The 24,116-nt window shown below is 43.0% G+C and overlaps 2 protein-coding genes across 10 annotated transcripts in view; both read left to right on the top strand.

Annotated features, from left to right (window-relative positions):
- Nucleotides 1–10,529, top strand: part of LOC101162124 (plexin-B1) — a 113,873-nt gene extending 103,344 nt beyond the window's left edge. For all 4 annotated transcript variants that reach the window (XM_011476720.3, XM_011476719.3, XM_011476718.3 and 1 more), the window contains 10 exons: nt 86–189; nt 279–363; nt 1,098–1,270; nt 4,900–5,060; nt 5,212–5,359; nt 5,455–5,519; nt 7,123–7,198; nt 7,285–7,359; nt 9,339–9,428; nt 9,562–10,529. In XM_011476720.3, coding sequence (XP_011475022.2) covers nt 86–189; nt 279–363; nt 1,098–1,270; nt 4,900–5,060; nt 5,212–5,359; nt 5,455–5,519; nt 7,123–7,198; nt 7,285–7,359; nt 9,339–9,428; nt 9,562–9,618 — 1,034 coding nt within the window. In that variant the 3' untranslated portion in view covers nt 9,619–10,529. The remainder of the gene's footprint in view (nt 1–85; nt 190–278; nt 364–1,097; nt 1,271–4,899; nt 5,061–5,211; nt 5,360–5,454; nt 5,520–7,122; nt 7,199–7,284; nt 7,360–9,338; nt 9,429–9,561) is intronic.
- Nucleotides 10,530–13,749: 3,220 nt separating this feature from the next.
- On the top strand, nt 13,750–22,220 carry LOC101161885 (SRSF protein kinase 3). 6 transcript variants are annotated; one of them, XM_020704423.2, is made up of 12 exons: nt 13,750–14,310; nt 15,984–16,099; nt 16,349–16,457; nt 17,513–17,600; nt 17,721–17,862; nt 17,973–18,079; nt 18,326–18,488; nt 18,704–18,780; nt 19,939–20,046; nt 21,127–21,196; nt 21,265–21,357; nt 21,431–22,220. In XM_020704423.2, exons 1-12 carry the CDS (start codon nt 14,261–14,263, stop codon nt 21,616–21,618), a joined length of 1,311 nt encoding a protein of 436 aa, XP_020560082.1. In that variant the 5' UTR covers nt 13,750–14,260; the 3' UTR covers nt 21,619–22,220. The 6 variants fall into 6 exon arrangements, with proteins under 6 accessions (XP_020560082.1, XP_011475018.1, XP_020560083.1 ...); XM_011476716.3 differs by having other exon boundaries at nt 13,751–14,310; nt 15,954–16,099; XM_020704424.2 differs by having other exon boundaries at nt 13,752–14,310; nt 15,954–16,057.
- Nucleotides 22,221–24,116: the final 1,896 nt, after the last annotated feature.

Below are 24,116 nucleotides of genomic sequence, written 5' to 3'. Positions count from 1 at the left end.
AGCCTAAATGACGTCGTGGCGTCTGAAGATGACATTTAATTATTTTGTTTTGGAGTTGGTGTCACAGAAATGCTTTGACCTCCAGAGTGGCGGGCAGGGGTCGCAGGCCACCTGATCCTGTCAGATGAAGACCTGACATCCGTACTGCAAGGTTCTTGGAAGCGCCTCAACACGCTGCAGCACTACAAGGTCAGTGGGGCTCCCACCATCACCGGAGTTCCCGTCAGTGGGACGGGAGCAGCAGAGTTCTGAAGCAGCCTGTGAAATGATGCATGCAGGTCCCCGATGGAGCCACGGTGGCCCTGGTCTCCAGGAACAACAAGCACCTCCTCCATGACAGCCACGATTACATGCCTGGAGAAAGTGAGTCCCAGGAATTCACGGCCACAGCCGTCCGTTTAACTCCTGAATGTTTCACTGACATACGCAGAAGGAATCCTAGTGACGGGGAAAGATCTGAACCATTGTGAAAAATGCAGAAATACCTTAGGAAAAGACAGGAAATGGAGACTAGTAGTAACACTTAAGGAAAAGAAGGCAGAAAAACACGTAAAACAGACAATAATAATAACACAAAGGAAGAGGCTAACCGTTAAATGAAAATAGAATCCAAAGAGGGTTTCAGCGATTTATTTCTAAAGAAACAAAAGGAAAATTCTGAATCAGATGTTATCAAAGGCAGAATGTGTGCAGAAGGTTCTCAGTTTGATTTGTACCGACTGCAATGATGGGATCCTCTATTATCCATACCTACTAAAGTACCTTTGAGCAAGGTACATAACCTGAAACCTAACCTGCAAACCCCCCCCCCCCCCCCCCCCTGCATCTAGAATAAAACTGCATCTAAGTGGATTCTCATATTTAGACTCATAATTCCTTTTTTCTTTTCTTTTAATTTAGAAAAGTTTGCATACATAGAATGGCCAGTAGAGGTCAGCGTTTCACTGGGAATCTTTTCCCAAATACGACTAAAACCTGCGATGGTTGAAGTTTGTGAACTTTAACACACCTGGTCCATTCCAATCGAGTTGTTTTATGATAAAAATGTTCATAAGGAACAATAGATGACTCTGCCCAAACACCCCCCCCCCCATCAGAGACCCCCATGCTGGACGACGGGGATGAAGGAGGCGTGCGACTGTGGCATCTTGTGAAAGCCGGCGAGGAGCCTGAGATGCAGAAACACAGGAGAGGCAGCATGAGGGAGCGCGGCGGGGAGAGAGCCAAGGCCATCCCGGAGATCTACCTGACCCGTCTGCTCTCCATGAAGGTAAAAAAAACCCACCCGCATCCTGGATTTTGACTGTAAACATGTGAAACGGCTCAGAACAGTAAAACAGTCTTTGCTGGGAACTTTCCAAACCAAAAATCACCTTATTGAGTCAGGAAGGTACCATAGACCAGTGTTTTTCAACCAGTGTGCCGTGGGAAATGACCCATTCCGTGTTCTAAAAACATTTTCCCATCTCCAGGATATCAGCTCTGTGTTCATCCAAACAAACCCTGATAAAACACTGAGAGGTTAGGAATATGAAAGATCAAAAAATCCTTTTTTCTTTGTGTCTATTTGATTCCATTAAAGACATTTTGGTCACACGGTACCGCGATTTAGCCGCAGCTTCAGCTCTGTTTTTTGGAAAAGTCCCGCCCCTTTAACTGTCTCCACCAATCATTCTTGGAGGCTTAATCAAACGTATTCAGTCTGACCAATCAGAAGTGGTTAAAGTCTTCACTTCCTTGTTCCGATTCTCCTCATAAAGTCTCTCAGTTCCAACAAAGATACCAGCTAAAGTTCGTCTTTAGCGGTGTAGCTTTCCACAGAATCCGGTATCAGACCGTGGAACAAGTGAACAAAACAATGAAGCTCAGAGAAGAAAGTCTTTCTGGCATCGGTGTGAGTTTCTGCACTACATCTCCCATGATGCATCAGGTTAAAGTGTCAGCGTCTCAGCGTACAATGAGTGTTTCCCGTTAAACGTCTTGAAACCACAACGAACACAAATCTTCTTGATGAAATCAGACGTCAACAGTTTCGTTCTCCTTCCAGATTTGTGTTTATGAACAGCCAAACATCCCAGAGTTTGGTCGAAGTCATCTTTCTAACTGAAACACTTTTCTGATAACATCTGGATTATTTTAGATGTTCAATTTAAGAAGTAATGACAACATTTAAGAAACAGGATTAAGGTGAAGTGGCCAACAGACACAATGAAACTAAATTCAAACAATTTAATCGTCTAAAAAGAAATAAAACATTTTTGTTAAAGTTTTCCAAAAACTTAATTTTCGTTTAAGACAAAAGACAAACTAATAAAACTTCAACATGTTCACTTTTTGTGTAGCTACAGAAAACATGAATATAATGTTAGTCTTTTTGTGTAAAATGTATCAAACATGTTGTGGTCATATAATTGTTCAAAAATTCCAGCTGCTTTTGCACCAACATTGACAAAATAAATAAATCACTATTTAGAAAGAATATATTTGTTTTTTTGTGAGGTTACATAAATTTGCATGTTAATAAACTGGAGGAAAAGACAACTACCAGGGTAAAAATTCAAACAATTTAGTTAAAAATTATTACTGATTACAAACTTAACTTTTATTACAACTTTCAGATAAAACAGCTGCAACTTTTTCTGCCACAATTATCACAAAAATGCACATAAGATTGCAGAGGGACTCTAGATCAATACAGGCTTCAAGTTTCTCCTTTTTTAATTTTTGGATGCTGGTGAGCCGCGGGATTTTTGTCAAGGAGAAAGTGTGCAGTGGCTCAACAAAGGTTGAAAAACACGGCCACAGACTGTATCTGAGAACTGGACTGAGGGGGACGCCCTGCATAGAAATGGCCTTACTTACTCCTCCAACCAAATTAAGTTTATTCAGCTGCCTGTTTTTCCTATATGGACGCCAACCTGTCAATCAAAGGTTTTAAACGTTCTACGTGGGGGCCAGTAGGCTCCACCTATTTTTATTAAGGCACCTGATTAGTCAGTTTATAATTGGAATAATTTACACTACAGAAAAAATCAACAAAAAAAAAAAATACCGTATTTTCCGGACTATAAGTCGCACTTTTTTTCATAGTTTGGCAAGGGGTGCGACTTATACTCCGCAGCGACTTATATTAGAAATAAATTGAAATAAATACATTGTTAACCCTCTTGTTATGTTCATTTGTGGGGAACAGAGATGATGTTTCTGGGTCAATTTGATGTATGAGGTATGTTAAGTGTTAAGAGGATGTTAAGTGATTTAGAGAATCAGCAAACCTTTTTTTACAGTAAGATCTTGAAGGCTAACAACATAATATTCTATTTTCCAATGATTTCATAGATTCAGAAATGCAATAAAAGTGAAAACTGTTTCTACAAATACAGGATGAAAACAGAGTGTTAGTTGGCCAATGATGCTTCATGAAAGGCATAAATAAATAAGTTTGAGAAAAAATTACTGTGAAATTATTAGATAAACAGTCTGCTATGATTGTGTCATATAAGGTTGTGAAAGTTAAAATGCGACTCATAGTCCAGTGCGACTTATCTGTGTTTTTTTCTACTTTATAATGCATTTTTGGGCTGGTGCGACTTATACTCCGGTGCGACTTATAGTCCGGAAAATACGGTAGGTTTATCAAGAACTTGTTAAAAAAAGGTAACAGAGCAAGAATGGTTATTCTGATAAACAACAGCTGTTTAGTTCTCTAAAGAAGGCTTTTGGAGCCAGCAGGTACTTCCTGTTTGCAATGCGAGGAGCGAGGAATCACTCAGTCCAGTTCTCATATACGGTCAATGGAAGATACACAGAGATTGGTGCAGAAATGAAGGTTAAGGTTTTTTTTACCCTCCCTCCCTCTCTCTTCTGCTCGGTCCACACAGGAATGCACACGAATGTTATAAAAACAAAGTTTAGCCTCAAATACAAGAAGGATTTATCTAAATATACACCTCAAGTGTCAGGAGGTGCTGTAAGAAACCCCCACAGTAACATGTGTATTACACAGGAACCCCTCAGCTCTGTTTGCTTAGCTGCTGGACAGAACTGGTTAGAAAATAAAAATAAAGGCTGAAAGGGAATATTGACCTGAATTTGCTCCGCCCACCTCTGCGTACACAAAAGAGGTGAGTGAAGGGAGGATAAAAAGAGTCGAGGGTTTAGATAATAAAACAATAAACATTAGAAGAAAGGTTCTGACCACAGATTTCAAATAAACTCTGACTTTTACAATGATAGTGGATGTGAGATTCCTCTTTTGCCCCCAGTTTGCCCTGGACGGGAGGTCAAACTTTTTTTGCTTTTGCTATTTAAACTGTTGTGTTTCTTCAACATTTCGACCGATGATCTGAATATCAATCGCGCTTTTAATAAAAAATAAAAAAAGTCTTTAAGGTGCATCTGCATGATCTAAAATGTGTAAAATATTATTTCCCGTGACCTATCCACTTAGAAAGCAGACTCTTAAACGCAGTTACCTGTAAAGTGCTGCAGCGCGTTTGAGCACATGAAAGTTTCCGCATGGCTGCAGCTGAGGCGCAGAGCGTGTCACTTCCTCCTGAGCATCTGTTTGGAAGGAGCACTTTAAACGGAGGGGAAAACCGTCTACTTAATCTGTGGGGCTGATCGCTGCTCATAAAGCGCCTGTGGGATTTGGAAGTGCGTTACCCATAATGCATGGTGCCTTCCATTAGGATATTGTGTGTGAAGCAGGAATGCCTCTGCTGTGGGATTTCGAAAGCCTTGTGTGTAAACAGGTCCCTGTTTAAAGCGGCGCAACCTGAGTTTTCCATCGTAAACTCTCAAAAGCCACAGCCGAACCTGGCTTTTTGCGTTGCCATGGCAACAGGCCCTACAACTCAAACGTTTTTTTTTGTTGTTTTTTTGTGTGGTTGCTCTCAGGGAACGCTGCAGAAGTTCGTGGACGACCTGTTCACCGCCATCCTCAGCACCAGCCGCCCCGTGCCGCTGGCCGTCAAATACTTTTTTGACCTGTTGGACGAGCAGGCTCAGCAGCACGGCATCACGGACGCGGAGACCATCCACATCTGGAAGACCAACAGGTAACAGCAGCTCACAGGAAGAAAAAGAAACAAACATATATGAATAAAGCTGTAAAATTATGAGAAAAAAGTCAACATTTTCCAAGAATAAAGTTGTATACTTACTCCTTAAAACGTTTAAGCAGTAAAATCCAGACCCTCTCCTCCTCAGTTTACCCCTGCGGTTCTGGATCAACATCCTGAAGAACCCTCAGTTCATCTTTGACGTGCAGACGTCGGACCACGTGGACGCCGTCCTGTCCGTCATCGCGCAGACGTTTATGGACTCCTGCACCATCGCCGACCACAAGCTGGGCCGGGTGAGCTCAGCGCCGCAGAGCCGCGGCCGCGCCACAGCGAATCTACGTCACGTTCCGGGTTCTCACTACCTGCTTCTCGCTTCCTCCTCCAACAGGATTCTCCCATCAACAAGTTGCTGTACGCCAGAGACATCCCACGCTACAAACAGATGGTGGAGAGGTAAGAAAACGGCAGCCAGTCGCCACGGTGACCTCAGCATAGAAACTCTGTGGAGAGGGGGGGATTGAGCGAGGAGAGGACATCTGCTAGCGACAGACAGAAGGTAGACGGAGGCCGGCGGGCTTCCACGCATGGATAGTCTGTGAGCAGACGGCTGCACTCGCCACCGTCAGCTGCACGTTAAGCGGCGCCGTCTGCCCCGATGAGGCAGAAAACCCTTCTGTTTTTTTTAGTCTTTACAAACAAATTCCTCGTTTATCAGAAATGAAAACGTTTAGATCAGATGCTTGAACTCTGCCTGGGGTGGGGTGGGGGGTGGGTGGGTACAGGACTCGCCACCAACTCTTCCAGCCCCTAAACTCACGAGCATTGGCTTGTTTTCAGTTTTTCATAGAAAACACAAACGACAGAGAAAATGAACAAAACAATAAATCATTTGAATGAGTTTTGTTTTTAGTTTTTTACTCTAAAATGTGCTGCAGCAGTCCTGGACTGAAGGACCACAACTCGTATATCAGGGATATCCAAAGGAAGCTTTAAGAGTACTATGGGATGGCCACATGACCTATGGCTTAGCGGTCATGTTGTGGCAATGTGTGAAATTTGGCGACTTTCACATTTCCCCAGAGTGTCGGAAAAGAAGACAATGAAAGTTTTGTTGATCTTTGACCTCGGAAAGAAGCTGCCATCTCCAATAAAAAAAAATCCCTGGATACAAATTTCAACTCCTCTAGGGAATTTCAGTCGCCTCCTAACTCCTTCAGGATCATTGGAAAGATACTGTGGTTTAAAAGTTTCTCAAAAGATTTTTAAGGGTGTTTTTAGCATAGCGAGCTAGCAAAAGTGGCGTTCCCCTGTTGTTTGCACATTTTTAACCAGCTAATCGTAAAAATGTAATACATGAAGCTAAACAAAATGATATAATAGGAATATATTAGGAATTTGGGCGTGGTTACCAAAACACCTCTGTTGCCATGGAAATGCAAATAATATACTTTAGCCGATTCTTCAAAAACCACACTTTAAAAAAAAAAAAAAAATTACTTATTCCTGTTCTTCACCCCCAGGTGACCAAAAAGACAACATGGTTGCTATGGAGATGAAACCAACAGGAAAACCGCTATTTTGAAAAATGTGTTTAGTCTTTTAATGAATTTGTCACAAGGGGTTCAGAACAGGGTGGGGGGCGGTTAGCAGTCGCTCAGCCAGTGAGGGAGGGTCAAAAAGGGGCAATGGGGGCGGGTAGCTCCTGCAGGCCATACATTGCTGCTCGTGACTTAAATTTTAGACTAACCTTGTATTTTCTTTGTCTTAACTGTTTTTTTTCATCTACTTCCAGTGTCTTAACCCTAAAGCACATCATGTGTAGGAAAATGTTGCTTTAGTTTTCATACTTTCCAACTTTTCTTTTGGTGTGAATCAAACTAAAAATGTTTGCAGTTTCTCTTGCATTTGATAAAATAGTATCAGGCTGTAATCTTTCCTATGTTCTCCCTTAAAGGTTATGAAATGATGCACAGATGAAGATGAAACAGAATTTGGGTTTGGAGGAAACTGAATTGCGACTTTGTAGTTTTTTGAAGCCCTTCCCCTGTGTCTCCAGGTACTACACCGACATCCGTCAGACCATCTCTGCCAGCGATCAGGAGATGAACTCGGCTCTGGCGGAGCTCTCTCGTGTAAGCCGCTCCGCCACCGTACTCGGCTGGGATAAATACCCAGAAGTCAGACAAAAACGTTTTACTTTCTTTTTCTCCCGAAACAGAATTACGCACCGGAGGTCAACTGCCTTGTGGCGCTAAACGAACTCTACAAGTACATCAACAAATACTACGATCAGGTCAGTGTTTAACATAATTTTGCATATATTTTTAACTTTTGATACTTGATCAAATTTTGCTATGAACATTTCTGAAACAGTGTTATGTCTATTTTACTGATATAGTATTATTTTTAATCATATTAATGACTTTTATAAGTAACATAATTTGCATATATTTTGGATACTTCATTGCCATGTTGATTTTTTTTAAAGTTATTTTTTACATAATAATTAAGTAATTCATCTTTGTCATGTGCTTTATTGATACTTCAAGATTTTTAATTCTGTCTGATAAAAGTTATGAACCGGATATTGATAAATCATGTAATAAAATGGTTACAGTATAACGGGGTGGGATTATATAAGTTCACTTCCTTCCACTCCCTTTCAAGCAATATTTATTAATATGTCTAATTATCCTAAGTTTGATTAGTTATTGTATGAATGTATAACTGATGATTGTATTGCTTTTGTGTATTATTTCTATTTGATTGCTTGAAATAAACCAATTCATATAAAATCAAAATCAAAATAACAGAAGCAGTAATGAAATCCACACAAGCTCATTAAAAAACAAAAAACAAATGTAAATTGACTTCTTAACCGTGTCTGATAACAGAAGAACTTAAGACGTCAGTTAACAATTCAGACACTGAGTCCCATCAGTCATTACACCTTTGATCTCTATATCTGAATATCGTAGTAATATTAGTCTTGTTTGGCCCCACCGTGGATTTGAACCCAAAACCTTTCAGTCTCAGGCCGCCAGACCACTGAGCTGCTGGTAGTGGGGATTTTTGCATCATCTACGCTTCTTACGGCGACCCAACAAGGTGAATGAACCCCAAAAGGCTGGGGTACTTTACGTCTGCTGACCCCTGAAAAATACAAACATTTTCAAAAAAAAAAACAAAAAGCTGGAACAGCTTTATTTTGAAAGGACAGAGTTGTGACTATCTTCAGGAATAAATAAAGACGTCTACTTTGGGTCCAGGAAAGTCAAGTTTACAGTCAAAGTTTGTTTTCTTTAAATAATCCTGCATTTCTTCCACTGTCAGACTAATAAAAACATTAAGAGGGTTATTTTAATTTCTTATTATCCTTTTATCATTGCTATTATTCTGAAGTGTCTCTAATGCTGCTTTCACACCAAACACGATTCGCTTGTCAGAAAATATCTCCGCCTTCGTTTGGACATGCGTCAAATTCGCTGTCTGTCCAAAAACGTTCAGAAACTTGACACTCCAGACGCGCGTAGGAGGAGCTACCGTCAAAAATCTTCTGCCTCACCGCCACACGGAAGCATGCATGCATTTCTATATCTCATGTGCAATGAATAAAAGACATGGATTAAGTTTGCAGATGGAACGTATTTTATTTTGAAGAGCTCTACATAAGCATCGGTAATCACGTCTGGGTTCTTGAGATCATTCAGAGACTCTCCCGGTTCGGTGAGCCTCGCCATCTGCTGCTCCGAATGACGGCCACTTTCACCATACTTCTGTCTCACTAGGACCCAGTTTGACAACTTGCTGTCCAACATTAGTATAAGGAGGAAAAAATAAGAATAAAATTAGAGGAGCTTTTTTATTTTAGTTCAGACTCTCCTTCGTCTTGGTTTTAGACTCCACCCACGAATTGCATTGGGTGTGAACGCCGCTTAAAGCTCGCTCTCATTGACGTCACCAAACCTGTGACAAAACTTCACTTTGGTGTCCAAACGGTACAAAGACGGTTACAAAAACAGCTGTTTTAAGTTAGTGACAGCGTGAAAGCAACGATTCTGAGAGCAGAAAAGTTATGTCAACAAAAAAGACAATGATTTGTGCAGAGAAAGTGTTCTTCCTCTTCTGTGTCTCATTCTGTTCGGGCAGTAGAAGATTCCTGCAGCTGATTCCGGAAACATGGAAATGTTTTGGAAAGTGGGATTTTTTTTTCTTTACACACAGTCACGTTTCCTTCTTTCCTCAATGGCGTCACCGCCGTCCTCCTTTCAGATCATCACGGCTCTGGAGGAGGACTGCACGGCTCAGAAGATGCAGCTGGGTTACCGGCTCCAGCAGATCGCTGCCGCTGTGGAAAACAAGGTGACCGACCTATGACCCTCAGAGCTCTGTCCCCCAGTTCGGAGAACTGTCCCCCAGCAGAGGACGCTCTCTTGACTTCATCCTAGGAGCGACGGAGGAAAAAAAAAAACTGGGATTTCTGTCTGCTTCACAGACTGAGGGAAGACCCGAGGAGATGGTTGGATCCCTCATGTTCCGTTCTTCAGCGTGAAGAAAGTTGGCTTTTCCTGTTGAGATGGATTTCCAGACTAAAACCGGAGCAGAGCATTCCTGCCGTGATTCCAAACGTCCATCCTCAGTGTTTGGGCTTTAGCGTGGACAGTCATGGACTTTGAAGTCTTACAGACTCGCACAAACCTGCTTCTGTCTTACTTGCATTCTTGTTTACGTTGATCTAAAAGTCTCCTTTCCTCTGATGGTGACTACAGCTGACGTGAATCGTCTTTGCTTATCTTTGAATAAACTTCCTGTTTTTCCCCCACATATTTACCCAAAACAATAATCAGAACCTCTTTGAGATCAGATTCATTAATATCCGTCCCAGTTTTTATCAGGTGTGGGTGGACGGAAACACCTGATTACAAAGGAAAAGATGTGACACATTTCTTATATTTGTGCTTTTTTACAAATGTTTTTGTCGACTTTTACCGTTTTTTTATTTTTCATATTCGCTCTGAAGCACAAAAAAACCTCCTCACCGTTAACTGAAATGTAGCTGCTGCTCTAAAACGCCACACTGGAGCTTCTTTTGATTGTTTTGCAATTTTAATTTATTGTTTATTTATTTGATCAGAGACTATTGGTTGTTTTGTTCCAGCGCCCCCTGTTGGTCAGAGTTACATTTTCTTTCTATTTCCACTTCAACATTTTTTTAATCACAGTTTTTTTGACTTTTCATGTTTGACATTTTAAATATTGTTGGAAGATTCGCAGATGTCTTGCGTAACTTGTACATTAATGACTTTCTATTTTTTGCCGTCGCACATAGGATGCTTGCACGTCTGTTTGCTCTGTAGATAAACGCTGTTCCTGGTAAACTGTAGCGTCGTCTAACGGATAGGATGAGCCTAACAGCAGCTTACTGTGATGCAATAAAGCGCTCCATGAACTGTGGTGACCTTAGACCTTTTGTTTTTCATCAGGAAGCAGGAAGTTCAACCAATGCGACATCCAGATTGTCATCAGCAACTAAATGTTTTGTCTTTTCATAATTTAAAACAGGTTTTCACCATTGTTTACACCAAACCTGTACTGTGCTTTTTAAAGGTCAGTGGAGAAAAAGTTTACGATGAGAGGAATGGGAAAAAAACCAACTTTTTTGGTAAAGTTTGATCATACATTATCCAAAAAATGCTAATAATAACTCCAGCCCACAGAGCAGGAAAAGCATGTAAATGGATGTCGGGTTACTTTTGATCCTCATGTCAGGCATGAAAACTCTTCACAAACTTCAGTGAAAAAGACTTCTTTCACCCTTTAGCGCCAGACACGTATTGGACTACTTTAACTGTTATCAAAGTTCGATACAAATCGTCTCCAGGTTTTACGTGAGTTTGCCTGACCTTTGACCCTGGGAAAACGCCCCCATCTTTTAAACTGCCAAAGTTGCGTGGAGTGAGCTTCTACAAAAGTTCACCTGTCAAAGGCCGCGATGCCGGCAGCTTTGAGCTTCCTTTGAGTTTTGATGAAATGTTGGTGAAAGTGTTTTCAAACTTTTAGAGTGCGGGGACTGCAGCTTTGCCAAGTCAATAGGTCAGGGGTCGGTAACGTTTACCAGTCAAAGAGCCGTTTGGATCAGTTTCCCACAGAAACGAAAGCACAGGGAGCCACAACACTACGGGTGTTGGAAAAAATCGTTTCGCCAATATATCGTGGTAGTTCATTTTGCGATATTTGTATTGATTCAAAATGCTATCAGGATATTTATTTAAGTATTTATTTTAATCCTTTATGAGCGTGATGTTTCCTTTGATCTTTTGTCCATTTTCCACAACCTTGAACAGACTTTTCTGTCTGTCCGACACCAAAGATAAGATGAATGAGAAGATGGAAACAAATTCACTTTGATGCAGACTCCTTTCAAATTTTTTTTTTAAATCCAGTAAACCCAATAAAGTATATTATTTTAAGGATGACAACTATTGTTATTAGGAAGAAGCTGTTAGTTTGTCTGGAATCATAAGCAGTGAGTCTAAGCCCCGCCCCCGCCTCTCTACCTGTTCACACCTGCAGCTCCTAGTTCTTTTCCCCGGCATGCAAACCCCCCCTCCCTCCAGCGTGTTCTGGACAGACAGTGCAACATACGGTCATCATAGCAGTAAGGTGACAGCAGAGTGGGAGCGCTCTAATGCAAATGTAATACATTTTACGTGGAAATGGTGGTTTTAGTCTAGGGGGAAAAAGGCTTTGGGGGGGCGTTCATGTGCCCCCTACGTGATCACCACTGACTGTCTTTTTAGAAGAACTTTCCATCCTAAAAAGGACTTTGGTCGGCGTTCACAGCTGCAGACACGCCCCCTCCGCGTTCTCACGCTGCTCTCTTTCCTCCTGGCCGCTGGCACTGCCCAACGGTGTTAAAGGCACCACGACAATCTGAGGACGTGATCGTTATTTTACCAAACCATAGAGAGCCGCAGCACAGGGAGGAAAGAGCGGCATGCGGCTCCGGAGCCGCTGGTTGCTGACCCCTGCAATAGGTGAAGACTAGGGGGGGTAACGAGCAATCGATGACACGTACCCTAAATGTCCTTCAGCCATTGACCTGAAAATGACTCCACATTTGTAGATATTTTCTCTACAAAGTGGATGTGGCTTCCTAAAAGGCCTGGTCTCCAAGGAAGGAAGTATCCAGACAGACATGATTTTTTGCTGGGGTCAGCTGAAAAAGATTGTTCCTATGGTCCATCCCCTGCACTGTGATAGCCATGTTGGCTGAGAAGGTCACTCAAAGGTCACACCAGTTGAAAGATGAAGGTACAGAGGTGATTCGTGTGGCAGTCTCTGGCCTAGACCACTTCAAAAACCCACAATGGTCACATTTAAAGGTGACAAAAGTCATGACAAATAAAAGTTGATTCAAAAGCAGACACTGTTTTTAATTGAATATCCAACAGAACAAGAAAAGCTGATCTGGACTATTATAAAGATACCATCCATCCACCCACCTCTCCATCCATCTATCCATCTACCTGCAGGGCCATGGGGTTGCTGGAGCCTCCCAGCCACTGTTGGGGAAGGCGGGGTTCACCAGTCTGTCGCAGGGCCACACACTTACACGCATGTGCACACCTATAGACCTTTTAGAGATACCAATTACCCTGTTTTTGCACTGTGAGAAGAAAACCGAGTGCCTTAAAAAAAACCACTGCAAGTGGACGTTAACTTATATTTTTGCACATTTTTTGAGAACATTTCTGCAATGAAAGGATTTCTTCACCTGTCAGTGCGGCGTCTGTATTCTGGCTGGTTGTTGTTCCCTGGATCTTCTGCTGGATCTGGTCATTTGAGCAGCGCCTTCATCACCAGCACAGCGCCTTCATCACCAGCGCAGCGCCATTGCTCTGCATCTGTCTCACTCAGCAGCTTCCTAACGGAGCAGCAGAGGAAGCGGGTCCTGTTCCAATGGCTTATCCCAGTAACACACTGATCCACATCCATGCAGGTGCTGCTTTGATGCGTCTCCCCACACGCGCTCGCCTCTCCTGTGGGAGGAGTCTAAACACAGCCAGCTGCAGCTTGGACCAGAGAAATGTCTCACACTGACCGTCTTTGTTTTGGTGTTGCAGCTCCTAAACAGCAAACATGAATTTCACTGATAATCCGCAGGAAAAATCACACATGTAGCATTTTTCTGATGATGGAGGACACATGTAAAGAAAATTTAGCTCAAATGTGTATTTCTGAGTATGACTTTCTTCAAATCGTTGGGAATCAGGAGCAAAAGGAACAACGCTGTTTGAAAAATGATGGCAAAAAATTCACTGGGTGGGCCGCAGGCTTCCTGCTCTGAGCTCTCATCAGCGGTGAGGGGAAGGGGGGGTGGGGTTGATCCATACCAACAGTCCCGCCCACAATCCAGAGGAGAATTTCTGACGAACTCCTGCTGCTCCGCAGAAACTATGTCCTAGAAAACAAAACAGGTTTTTCTTTTATTTGGCAAAAGACGACTAGGAGCGCTTTAAAAATCACTCAGATTGCTTTTTTAGACAACTTTTATCAGGTTTGTGGTATTACATCCATTCTATCCTTTGATCATTTCAGTCGGTTAATTGGGTTTGATTTTCTCCTGCAGTTGATGTGAATCAGTCAAATCTGAGACGCTCCTGATCCGACATTAAAACCCGAAACATCTGCGACAGGAGGTGCCACGCCATAACTTTCAAGTAACCATAAGGTCAGGTGGTCTGTGCTGTCTCATTCCACACCCTTCAACTGTTTCATCTCGTCTGCCCCCTCTGCTGAGGCGTATCAGCCCAACAGATGGGGGGGTGTCAACAGCTATGTGTCTCTAACAGCGAGCAGAGACTCAGGCTCCCGTAAGATTCTCCCAAATGAGGTTCCGGTTCCAACACTCGTCCGTTACAACGGCCTTGGAGGTCAGGGATCCTGTTCACAAGGGCTGGATGAGCGACTTCAAAGAGGTAGAAAAGCTGAGCTGCGACCATCTGCTGGCGCCACGTCGGGGCCCCTGACCACTGCTGAGGCTTTCTCACCTCGGATGCCACCAGATGAAGAAACTGTGGGACCAAAACCCGACGGAGGAATCAGACGTGTTTGATGCTGCAGCTGAAGCTTTTTTTGTTTTTGGTTTTTTTCTGAAAAGTTGACATCCAGCAGGTGGAGAGCAGAAGACAATGCAGGGGGGCTCCAGCGCCGCTCAGAGATCAGCTCAGCAGCATCCGAAGTGAGTAGGAGACCTTTGCTTTTTGTCAGAAAGATTTATGAAATGCCTTTTTGTGTAGCCAGAGATGCATAAAACACTGGGAGCAAGACGCCATTGTTCTTCCATCAGAACAAAAGCTCCTATCTGACCTTGCACTTTTGCATGAACGCCCAAAATAAAAGCATCTCCTTTTTTGTCCAGCAAGTCGGCAGCTATTTTTAGCACCAATAATGCACGCTGAGGACATTTCAGCCACTGAGAGATCTTTTTATCGCTGTTGTGTAGCATTACGCAGAAAACGGCCGATGCTCAGCTGTTCTTTAGGCCTGCAGAGATCCATATACATGTGAAATAAAAAGGCCGGCCTGTCAACATTATTTTCGGGCCTGCCGTGACCTCTTCAGCCGTGCCGTCACCGGAGCAGAAGCCCTGACAGCTGGGCTGCAGAGGTCTCCGGTTGCGACAGTGAGGACGACAGTGACATGATTTGCAGCAGGCTCAGAAATGGTGTCATTTTCGACGCCCTTTGAGCCAAGACAAGTTTCCACACGCGGGGGGAGTTTGGTCGAGAAGTTATTTTCAGGAGATGCTGGCACATTTTTAAAAGACGTCTTGTTGTTTTGAACTGATTTTTGTTGTTACACGTGGTGAAGTTGAACAAGTTTAATCAAAACAGTTGTGATGGAGAGTTGAGCTGAGTGGAGAGTTCAGGTTCAGAGGCTCCGTAAGACGAACGTCGGCTCTCAGGAACCTCAGGGATTTGAACCTTGGAGTGTGCAGGATTGAAAAAATGGAGGTTCAGCATCATTTGGATCTGCTGCAGACTTGATTGTGCAGCCTGGTGGTCCTCAAAGATCATTGCCTAAAGATGGCAGGTAAAAGAGAAAAGCAAGCAGGTTGTGCAAACACAAAGCAGATTTTGAACAGAGCAAATCTGCAGATGATCCAGTGAAGTCCTCACAGAGGATCGAGGTAAAAGACATTTAGTTATTTCTGCAAGCTTTGCATGATGATTAGTGAGGATGTAAAGAGAAATATGCACAACATAAGATGTTGTAAAAATGGGTGGGATCAAGATTTTTTCTTTTCTAACCACTCCTTTTCAAGCACACTGCTTTGTTTTATCTTTCTATATTAAACATTTTGTGTTTGAAATAAATAAAATAATATAAATCAGTAAAGAAGGTGATGGAGAAGGTGTGTAAACAAGAGCTTAGAGATGTGAAGAGGGCTGAAGACCCTGAGGAAGATCTAAAGAGGCAGAGAGGGCTAAATGAATTAGCATGAGGTATGCTATTGTCTGATATCACATGTAACCCTTGTTCTATCCTAGGCACTTTAACATTGGGAGTTGGGTCATCTAGACCCACTAGACAGTGCTCTGAACCTTTTTTCTTCAATGATTTGTGATCTTCACTGGTGTCCATGGATTACATGAAATCTTTCCACCTTTATCCACCTTTGTCATGGTAGGGAGAACACGTCAATGGAAGGGTGGGGGGGGGTCATCTAAGATAGCACAAGGGTTAAAGAAATGTATCTTAGATCATTTATGATAGAAAAAAGTTAAAAGCCTTAGTTACATTTTTATTTTACCTTGAATAAGTAATGATTTCATTTGATGATTAATCGATGATTCAAGCGGCCTCCTGTACGATTTGTAGGGCTGAAGATGGAGCGGCTGTTCTTTTCAGGGCTCTCGGAAACCACGAGCATCCTGACCCATTGGAGATCCGGGACTCTGAAGACCCCCGAGAGTATTGTTGTGGAAAGAAGACCACCAACAGACAAAAGACGCTTCAGGAGAATGGTCTGAAGTTTGATACTTTCATGCTGTGAAGTCTGTAAAGGTAGAAAAACCAAATGAATCCATCAGAAATCTGAATGATAGCTCAGGGCTGAAGGCTTCTGAAAGAAACAGATGCTGGAACTGGATCTGAGCTTGGAGGAAAAGCAGTTATGCTCTTTGAGTTTAGGATGAACTGTGAGAAACTCTGACCCCCTCTACTGCCACAGGACTGGACTCTGACATCCACTAAATCGCTTCCGGTCTCTGCAGGAGGGTACCATCCTGTCCGGATCGGTGACACCTTCAACAGAAGATACCGGGTGGTGTCGAAGCTCGGCTGGGGTTTCTTCTCCACTGTGTGGCTCTGCAGCGATCTCAGGTATCTACACACAGATACCCCCACCGGGGGTCAACCAGAAGAATGTGTGTGAGTGCATGGGACAGGCCTGGGGGCCACCTTGCCGGGGCCTGCTGGGGCTCACCCTCTTTTCTGCAAGGTGGGGAGGGCACCGCGGCGCTTTACAGTCACAAACCGTTCACACACTGATGGCGGCTCCGCTGACAAGCACTTCCACCAGAGGCAAGGTAGGGTTCAGTGTCTTGCCCAATGACACTTCGACACATGGGCGGGCAAATCGAGAATCGAACCCGCAGTCTTCCGATCGGAGGTCGAGCGCCCTACCGCTGCAGCACAGCCGCCTATTAGTGGATGGCCGGTAGTGTAGTGTTTGGGGGGAAGGGGTGGAGCTGTGGTTGGGCTGTGATCTTTGGGGGTTGGAGTTTAAAATCATGACCTACTCAAATTAGCAGCTTTTTCCTTAATTTGCATAACCCCTTAGTGTTGTAGTAAAAGCTTTCCAACACAAGAGGCCTTCAGCTCTGGCGAGCAGTAACGGAGCTATGCAGACGTACAGTTAGGATCCAGATTCCAACAAAGACGTTCTTGGATCTATTTGTCTATAGGTAGATGCATCAGAATGCTGCAGGGAGGGGGCTTGTCCCCCATCGATTGTAGTTTGTACATAACTACAAACTGCTTCATGATTTGAATAAAGAAATACTCAGAAAATGCAGTTTTATGATTCATTTTCTTTATAAATGTTCTTCATAATCAGAAAAACTCCACTCTTTTTCATCAGAGTGGGTCTTTTATAACTGGAAGCTGTTAAAACTTATTTACATGTGTAACCAGCCACCTGCTGGCTCCATTTACTTTTCTTTCTAACCAGACAGGAAGTTATGGGGTTACCCTCTTTAAATGGAGGAAATCTTGGCTCAAACTGGAGTCTTTACTTCGCTGATGGAGTGAAACAGACAAAGGGAATTCTGTGGCTCGGGTTGGCTCTTCCACATGATGGCGGCTTAGGATGCTCAGCACATGCTGGACGCCGCCCTGGAGCGTGCAGAAGCCCTGATCAGAGTTGGCGTTGGCAGGTCGGGTCAGCGTGTGGCCGTGAAGGTGCTGAAGAGCGGAGCTGGCTTCTCCCAGGCGGGACAGGATGAGACGGCTCTGCTGCGATGTGTAAGCGGCTGCTGCCTCCCCTCCTTGACCTCACACTTTCTGCAAATGCCACAGTTTTCTTTGCAGCTCCTTGACCCCATTTCTCCCCCTTTCTCTCCTTTTAACATGCAAACACTAAAGCACAACCTCCTTCTTCCTGGTTTTTTCCTCCCTTCTTCTCACCTCTCTAATGTTCCTCCCCGGGCCAGCGGTCCTGCGACTCGTCACCCCGCCATCGTGCAGCTGGCGGATGAGTTCAAGGTCGTTGGGGTCAACGGGGTCCGTATTCCTTTTAGGAACTGCCTTTCCTTGCAAAAAGTCTCCTTGCTGTGGTCTGATGAGGAGTTGCTGGCAGGCAAGTTAGGGAACATGACCTTGACTCCTGCTGATCAGACATATGTCTGGTTCTGGAGCTGCTGGGACCCGATCTGAGAAGCTGGCAGTTGTGTTGTGGGAATCCGGGACTCCCGCGGCCGTGGGTCAAACAGATCCTCTCTCAGGTGGGTCGCACGGCAGATGAGTTAAAGCTCCGCATACATCATTTCTGCAATAAATCAGGTCAGGCTTCTCGCGTGACCTTTCCCCAGCTGCAAGGAAAGAACTAATGGAAGTTCTGGAACTCAGGGCAGCTGATTCCTTCTGCATCCTGTTCCACAACCTTGAACTCCATCCTGCTAATGCCAACAGTCAGAAACACCTGAGCACCCCGTACCAACCCCCGCCTCCACTGTTGTGTTTCTCTGCAGGTTCTGCGGGGCCTCGACCATCTGCACGCTCGCTGCAAAATCATCCACACGGACATCAAACCCGAGAACATCCTGCTGTGCCTGCAGCCGCAGTCCCTCCCGTCACCAGCAGGGAGCAGCAGCCTCTGCCGCTTATCAGCCGAGATGAAGGCCAGAACCACAGGTTCTCTTCCCCCATACACAGGAGAGCCTCACACGGAAGTTTCTTTGCTATTTTAGCTGCTGTCACCATGGTAACCAGTAATGCACACAGATGGAAGGGCAAACAAAAGGTCAACACATGTTGACGAAACAACACATGAACGTTCATGAACCTTTTTATTTCTGATTTGTGAGAAAAGTCTTAAAGACAAGTGATCTCCTGTTTGTTTCTCCTAGAAAAGGAGCAGTTCGCCTCCCGCAGCTTAAAGGAGGTAACGGTGAAGATTGCTGACCTGGGGAGTTCCTGCTGGGTGGTGAGTATTCCCGCCACATCCTGGAAGATTTTCTCATCCAGGTTGAGGATAAACCCTCTTCAGGGTATTCTGGGATGTAAGAGGACACAGAGCATCCCTTTTCTCCATCTTGGGGACTTTTCCGACTCGTTTGGACTTTTTTGCACGTTCGGCTGACTCAACCAGTCTGACCTTTAAAGTGCTCAGCTGGTGCTTCTTTTCTGCTTCTCTTTGTTTTTTTCTCTTTATTTTTTAAATTCATTGAAAATAAATGGTAAAAGCTTTAAACTCTTGAAAAATTTCAGCAAAGGTCACGATTCCTCTGCCGTATTGGACCTTTTTCCTTCTAATGGCATTTTCAAACCATTCAATAAGTGTTTGTGAGTTTTTTAGTCCTTCTATTCCAATAACATTGAAAGCGCTTTTATATTGATAACTTATTTTTTTGTTGTTGCTGCATTTGAATATAACCCATATTTAAGCTCGTTAAGTCAGTAGACGGCGACTGTTAAGACTAGAACTCTCAGATTCCATCTGCTTCACTGTCTCGCCTCTTCATCTTTCTCTTGTATCTGTAACCCTTGTGCTGTCCTAGGCACTTTAACATTGGGGTTGGGTCATCTAGACCCACTAGACAGTGTGTTTACCCTTCTTTCTTCAATGATTTGTGATCTTCACTGGTGTCCATGGATTACATGAAATCTTTCCACCTTTATCCACCTTTGTCATGGTAGGGAGAACACCTCAATGGAAGGGTCATCTGGACCCCATAGGTTAGCACAAGGGCTAAGAGAAATGTATTAATGGTAAAACCAAAAAAAAGGGGTTTTATTATGAGGCAAAAGAACAGGAATGCTGTGGAAAATAAACAGAACACTGGATTGATATGAATTCACTCATAACATGGATGATATAAAATCACAGGTAAAATGACCAATTTTCTACTTTGTCCTACATCCATTTAGAAAAAAATCCCATATTTTTTTGTCTGAAAAGGCTTTTTTCTTCTTTTTACACATTTGGAATCAAAAAATAGATTCTGGCAGCAATAGATTTCACGTCAAGGACTGGTGACAATCTACGAGAAGATCCCTGAGCTAATTCCCAAATCTAAATTCTTCTTTTCCCTCTTGAGTCAAATGTTTTATGCAGACATTTCTGCCTGTTTCTCTGGACCAGTACAAACATTTCTGTGAGGAGATCCAGACCCGGCAGTATCGCTCCCTGGAGGTCCTGCTGGGTTCTGAGTGCGGCCCGCCTGCCGACATCTGGAGCGTAGCCTGCATGGTGAGAAGAAGAAAAACTGATTTTTTCTTTGTGTTTCCCCCAATATTCTGATCTGATGATTGCCTTTTTAATTTAAAGAAGATTCTATTGAAATCTTCTTTTCTCATCAATTTCAAGCTAATGTTTCTAGCGTTGATTAACGGCTCCAGGACTGAAAAATAAGGAAAAAAATCTGTGATTAAATAAAAACTAACGAGACCTTTAGTTTAGTTCTCATTTGTTTCAACAGGCAGAATTTTCTTTAATCCCCAGCTGTTTTACAGAGTTAATAATTTTAGCTTACTTTAGCTTAAATTGTAAATATTTAAGGCCTTTTTGAATTTTATACTGTTTAAGAGTTCCTGCCTGATAGAATGCAGCCCTTAGATTTAAAATCTGGTCTGTTTTGAAACGACGTCAGTGTTTTCCACTCCTTTTACTTTGAAAAGTCATTACCTCATCTCCATTTTTCAGAATGAAAAATGTACCCGCTCTACAAAAACATAACTGTCAATGTTTTTACATATTTATCATTTAAAAATATCTGTCAATAGAACAGAACTACTAGAATTATTCAAGATTTCTAACAAATATATATGCTGTCAGGTATTTTGAGACTAAATGAAATATTAAAATGAACTAAAAACTTTCACGTTTAGGTATATTGCTCTGGAAATTTAACATGTCTTTTAACATGCATGTTTTACCAAAGAAAAAGAGTTTATATCTAGAGGTAGGTTTTCCACCAAACATCTTTACTGCATTTCAATTGTCCATTATTTCTTGACCAAAATAATCACAAAGTAAAATGACACATTTGAGCTAAATCTCTCTAAAAATGATAAATAAATAAATGTATGTTGACTTTCAAACTTGTTGTTCTTTAATATTCATTTTTAAAATTTCTTTATTTCTTTGAATTTTTACAAATAATCAAAAACAAAAGATCTTTCATAAATTCTAATAGAGGGGGAAATGAGAGGTGAGATTATGTGTTTTTGCGATGCCCTTAAAGCGCTGTAATGACAGAGTTTGAACTCTCCGGTTCGAGTTCAAAGTTCTCGCGGCGTAGATTCTGAACGTTCCTCTGACGTCTCCCAGGCCTTCGAGCTGGTCACCGGAGACTCCCTGTTCCGGCCCAAAGCCGGCGAAGCCGTCTCCCTGGAGGAAGGTGGGTGTACTGCAGCAAAGTCTGATTACACTGCTGCCACTGCTGACCCTCTGCATCCCTCCCTGCAGACCACATCGCTCAGATTGTGGGGTTGCTGGGTAAAATCCCTCCAGTTGTTGCCTTCTCTGGTAAATATTCTGCAGATTATTTCAGCCTCAGAGGTGAGTCTCTAATCCGTTTAACCTTCTTTGTTTTGTTTTTTTGTCACATGACAGTCCCGTTCTTGTGTTGCAGGTGATCTTCTCCGTGTCGGTCCACTCAGGTTCTGGAGCCTTTACGATGTTTTGGTGGAGAAATACCACTTCCTGCTTCAGGGAGCTTCTGGATTCTCAGACTTTCTTAGTCGTATGCTGGATTATCACCCAGAGAGGAGAGCCACGGCGGCACAGTGCCTCCAACATGCATGGTTGACCTCCTGTTAGCCCCAGAAAGGCCCTGGGTACCTCACTGTCAGATGCTTTCATCAGCCAGACCTCTGCGGTTTCGGGGCATCTTTAAATTTTCATAGGGAGGGAATTCCCGAGGATGTCATCTGGCTTTTAGCCTCAGACACAGAATCAGATCAGCTAATCCGGCAGAGCGCCCCGAGCACTTTCAGCTTTTGCTCTTGCAGCTCCTTTTTACTCATGAAACATGAATGTCAAACCTTTGGGTCCTTATTAAAACCAAATGCCGTCATGCTGGGATGAGCTTGATGCTGCCAAGTTCCACTGCAAAACGCTTCATTCGTTTACTGTTCGTTAAAGTTGAAAATTAGTTTAGGAAACAAGTTTAAAAAACCAAAGCAGTTTTTATGTTTTTAATCCTGAAGTAATCTGATTCAAATCAGATTAATCCCATTTATGAATGATTTCCTTAAACTGCAACTCCATCTAACAGAGCAGAACTTTTTATTCAGACCTCCACATCCAGACGTGGAGCTGACGGAGGGGAGAACAGCCTTAAATAAGGGTTAAAGGCCGACGAAGTGTGCATTATTATTATATGCTGATGGTCACGATGGCTTAAATAAAGCATCAGTTCAGAGAGAAAGTTCACCTCTTCCCGCTTGTTTTTGTCCAGATGATGAAGATAACGTTTGTTTTAAAAAAGCCGGCGCAGTGATACAGAACATTTAGGCTAGGTGACCGGGACTTCTTTTTTAAATCATCAGTTTGGATTATTCCTTTTTAATGCACACCCAGCAGCCAATCAGAATAAAAAAATTCACCCGGACTATAGCATCATCAGGGTGGACGGACCTCGGGGTCATGAGGTCGACCACGCCCACATTTGAACATGTAGATCTGAAATATTCTATAGTCTTATTCAATATTTTTAGGGTACTTCACCGATAAAGAACAGCGCCCCCTGAAGGGCACAGAGCCTCAGCTGTGAGATGTCTGAGGTCATTTTTTTAACATTTACGGCGTAATTTATGGATTTTCAGTAACACACATTTGGTTGGCTAAAGTGAACTAGAATTCGTTTCCCCTGATAGTTTGGAACACATTTTCAGTCTAAATTCACCCGTGACCAGGAACCGCTCTCTGGTCCTGGTTTGGTCTGATCTTCGGTGATTCTCGTCTGAATACAATCCGTCCTTTGGGTGAACCAAAATGGCCACTGTAGCCGGTGGGCACCCGATGTGCCGAACAAGCAAAAATTGTCATCTCATCAAAGAGTAAAACGGATCCAACTCCTCACTTGTGAGAACATTCATTTTAACTTTAAAACGCTTCTTTCTTGCTTTTCTATTTGTTTTTACGCGGCACACGGCCGGCGCCGCTGTGACGTCGTCCTAAAAGCTACCTTGTAGTCCCTAATAGAATTCTCTGAAAACAATGTCATAACACCACAACGATGAGACACAGCAACTCTTTGACATGTGGTTGGATAAATGCGGGCTCATTAAAACGACATCTAGGAGGTTTGTTTACAAGCTTAAGTCCGGAACAGGAAAGTCCACTAAACGACAGTCTGAATAAAAACCAAAGGTTAAGGAGTCAATTTGGACCAAATTAAGCTAACTCTGTTCGGAAGAAATGTTTTTCCCAGTCTAAACACACCCTTAAATAGTGTCCAAACAACTTTTTAATCTGTTTTCAGGAGTTCATGCTGCCTGTGAGGCAAACTGTATAGTGAGACAAAACATAAAGACTTTGATATTCAACCAAGAATCAAAGACGAACCCAATTCAAGCATTGTTTTTCCACGCCACATTTCACTGGAGGGGGAGTGTGACCTCGCATGGCGTCTTGAGTGCTGACCAAGCGGGAATTCCTGCAGCTCCAGCAGTTGTTATCACTGAACCGTGAGCCGAGACGGTTATTTAACCTCGTAAAATGTCTGGGCTTATTTGATATAAAATATTAAATGTCTGTAGTTCTTGCACTTTTTAAAGTTTCTAAATGTTTGCGTTAAAGGAAGATAAAAAATGAACTTTTCAAACCAAAATAATCAACAAAAACAAACTTTAGTCGTCCTGTAACCCAGTACTGAGCATAATCAACAGAAAAATAATATATTGTGAATATTTCTGAAAAGAATCTATGGTGAACAAAGGAGAAAATATTTACAGATACATTATTTCTGCTCAAATTAATATCAAGAACGTGGTGTTTCCATTTATGTATGGTTTTTTTCTGGAGTCCCGTCTCTTTATCCTATCCAGCTGTAGGCGCGACACTCCTTGAGAGGGTTCTCCTTATAAACAACAGTGTAACCGCAGTTGGTTCTGATCCGATGACACTTCTTAGGCCACGAGGTCGGTTTCATTGGCCTGCAGGGGAGGAAGAAAGCAAAGTCAAACGTACAAAAAAGACAGCTCCCTGATAAAAGCTCTGAGGTGAATTCCAACTCACGCAGTGCAGTAAAACCCAAAGTGGTGGCAGAAACATTTGTCGCAGCCTCGCCGGAAAGACTCTCCGGGTTTGTAGAA

The sequence above is a fragment of the Oryzias latipes genome, chromosome 7, assembly GCF_002234675.1.
Source record: "Oryzias latipes chromosome 7, ASM223467v1".
Lineage (NCBI taxonomy): Eukaryota > Metazoa > Chordata > Actinopteri > Beloniformes > Adrianichthyidae > Oryzias > Oryzias latipes.
The sequence above is the reverse complement of the archived record's forward strand: the minus strand, read 5'-3'. Positions and strand labels throughout refer to the sequence as shown.

Excerpts from the sequence above, each read along its gene's own strand:
- LOC101161885 (XM_011476716.3), top strand. The coding sequence starts at position 14,261 with ATGCAGGGGGGCTCCAGCGCCGCTCAGAGATCAGCTCAGCAGCATCCG. Across the intron at positions 14,311-15,953 it reads TCAGCTCAGCAGCATCCGAA|GGCTGAAGATGGAGCGGCTG; the intron begins GTGAGTAGGAGA and ends TACGATTTGTAG. Across the intron at positions 16,458-17,512 it reads TGGCTCTGCAGCGATCTCAG|GTCGGGTCAGCGTGTGGCCG; the intron begins GTATCTACACAC and ends TGGCGTTGGCAG.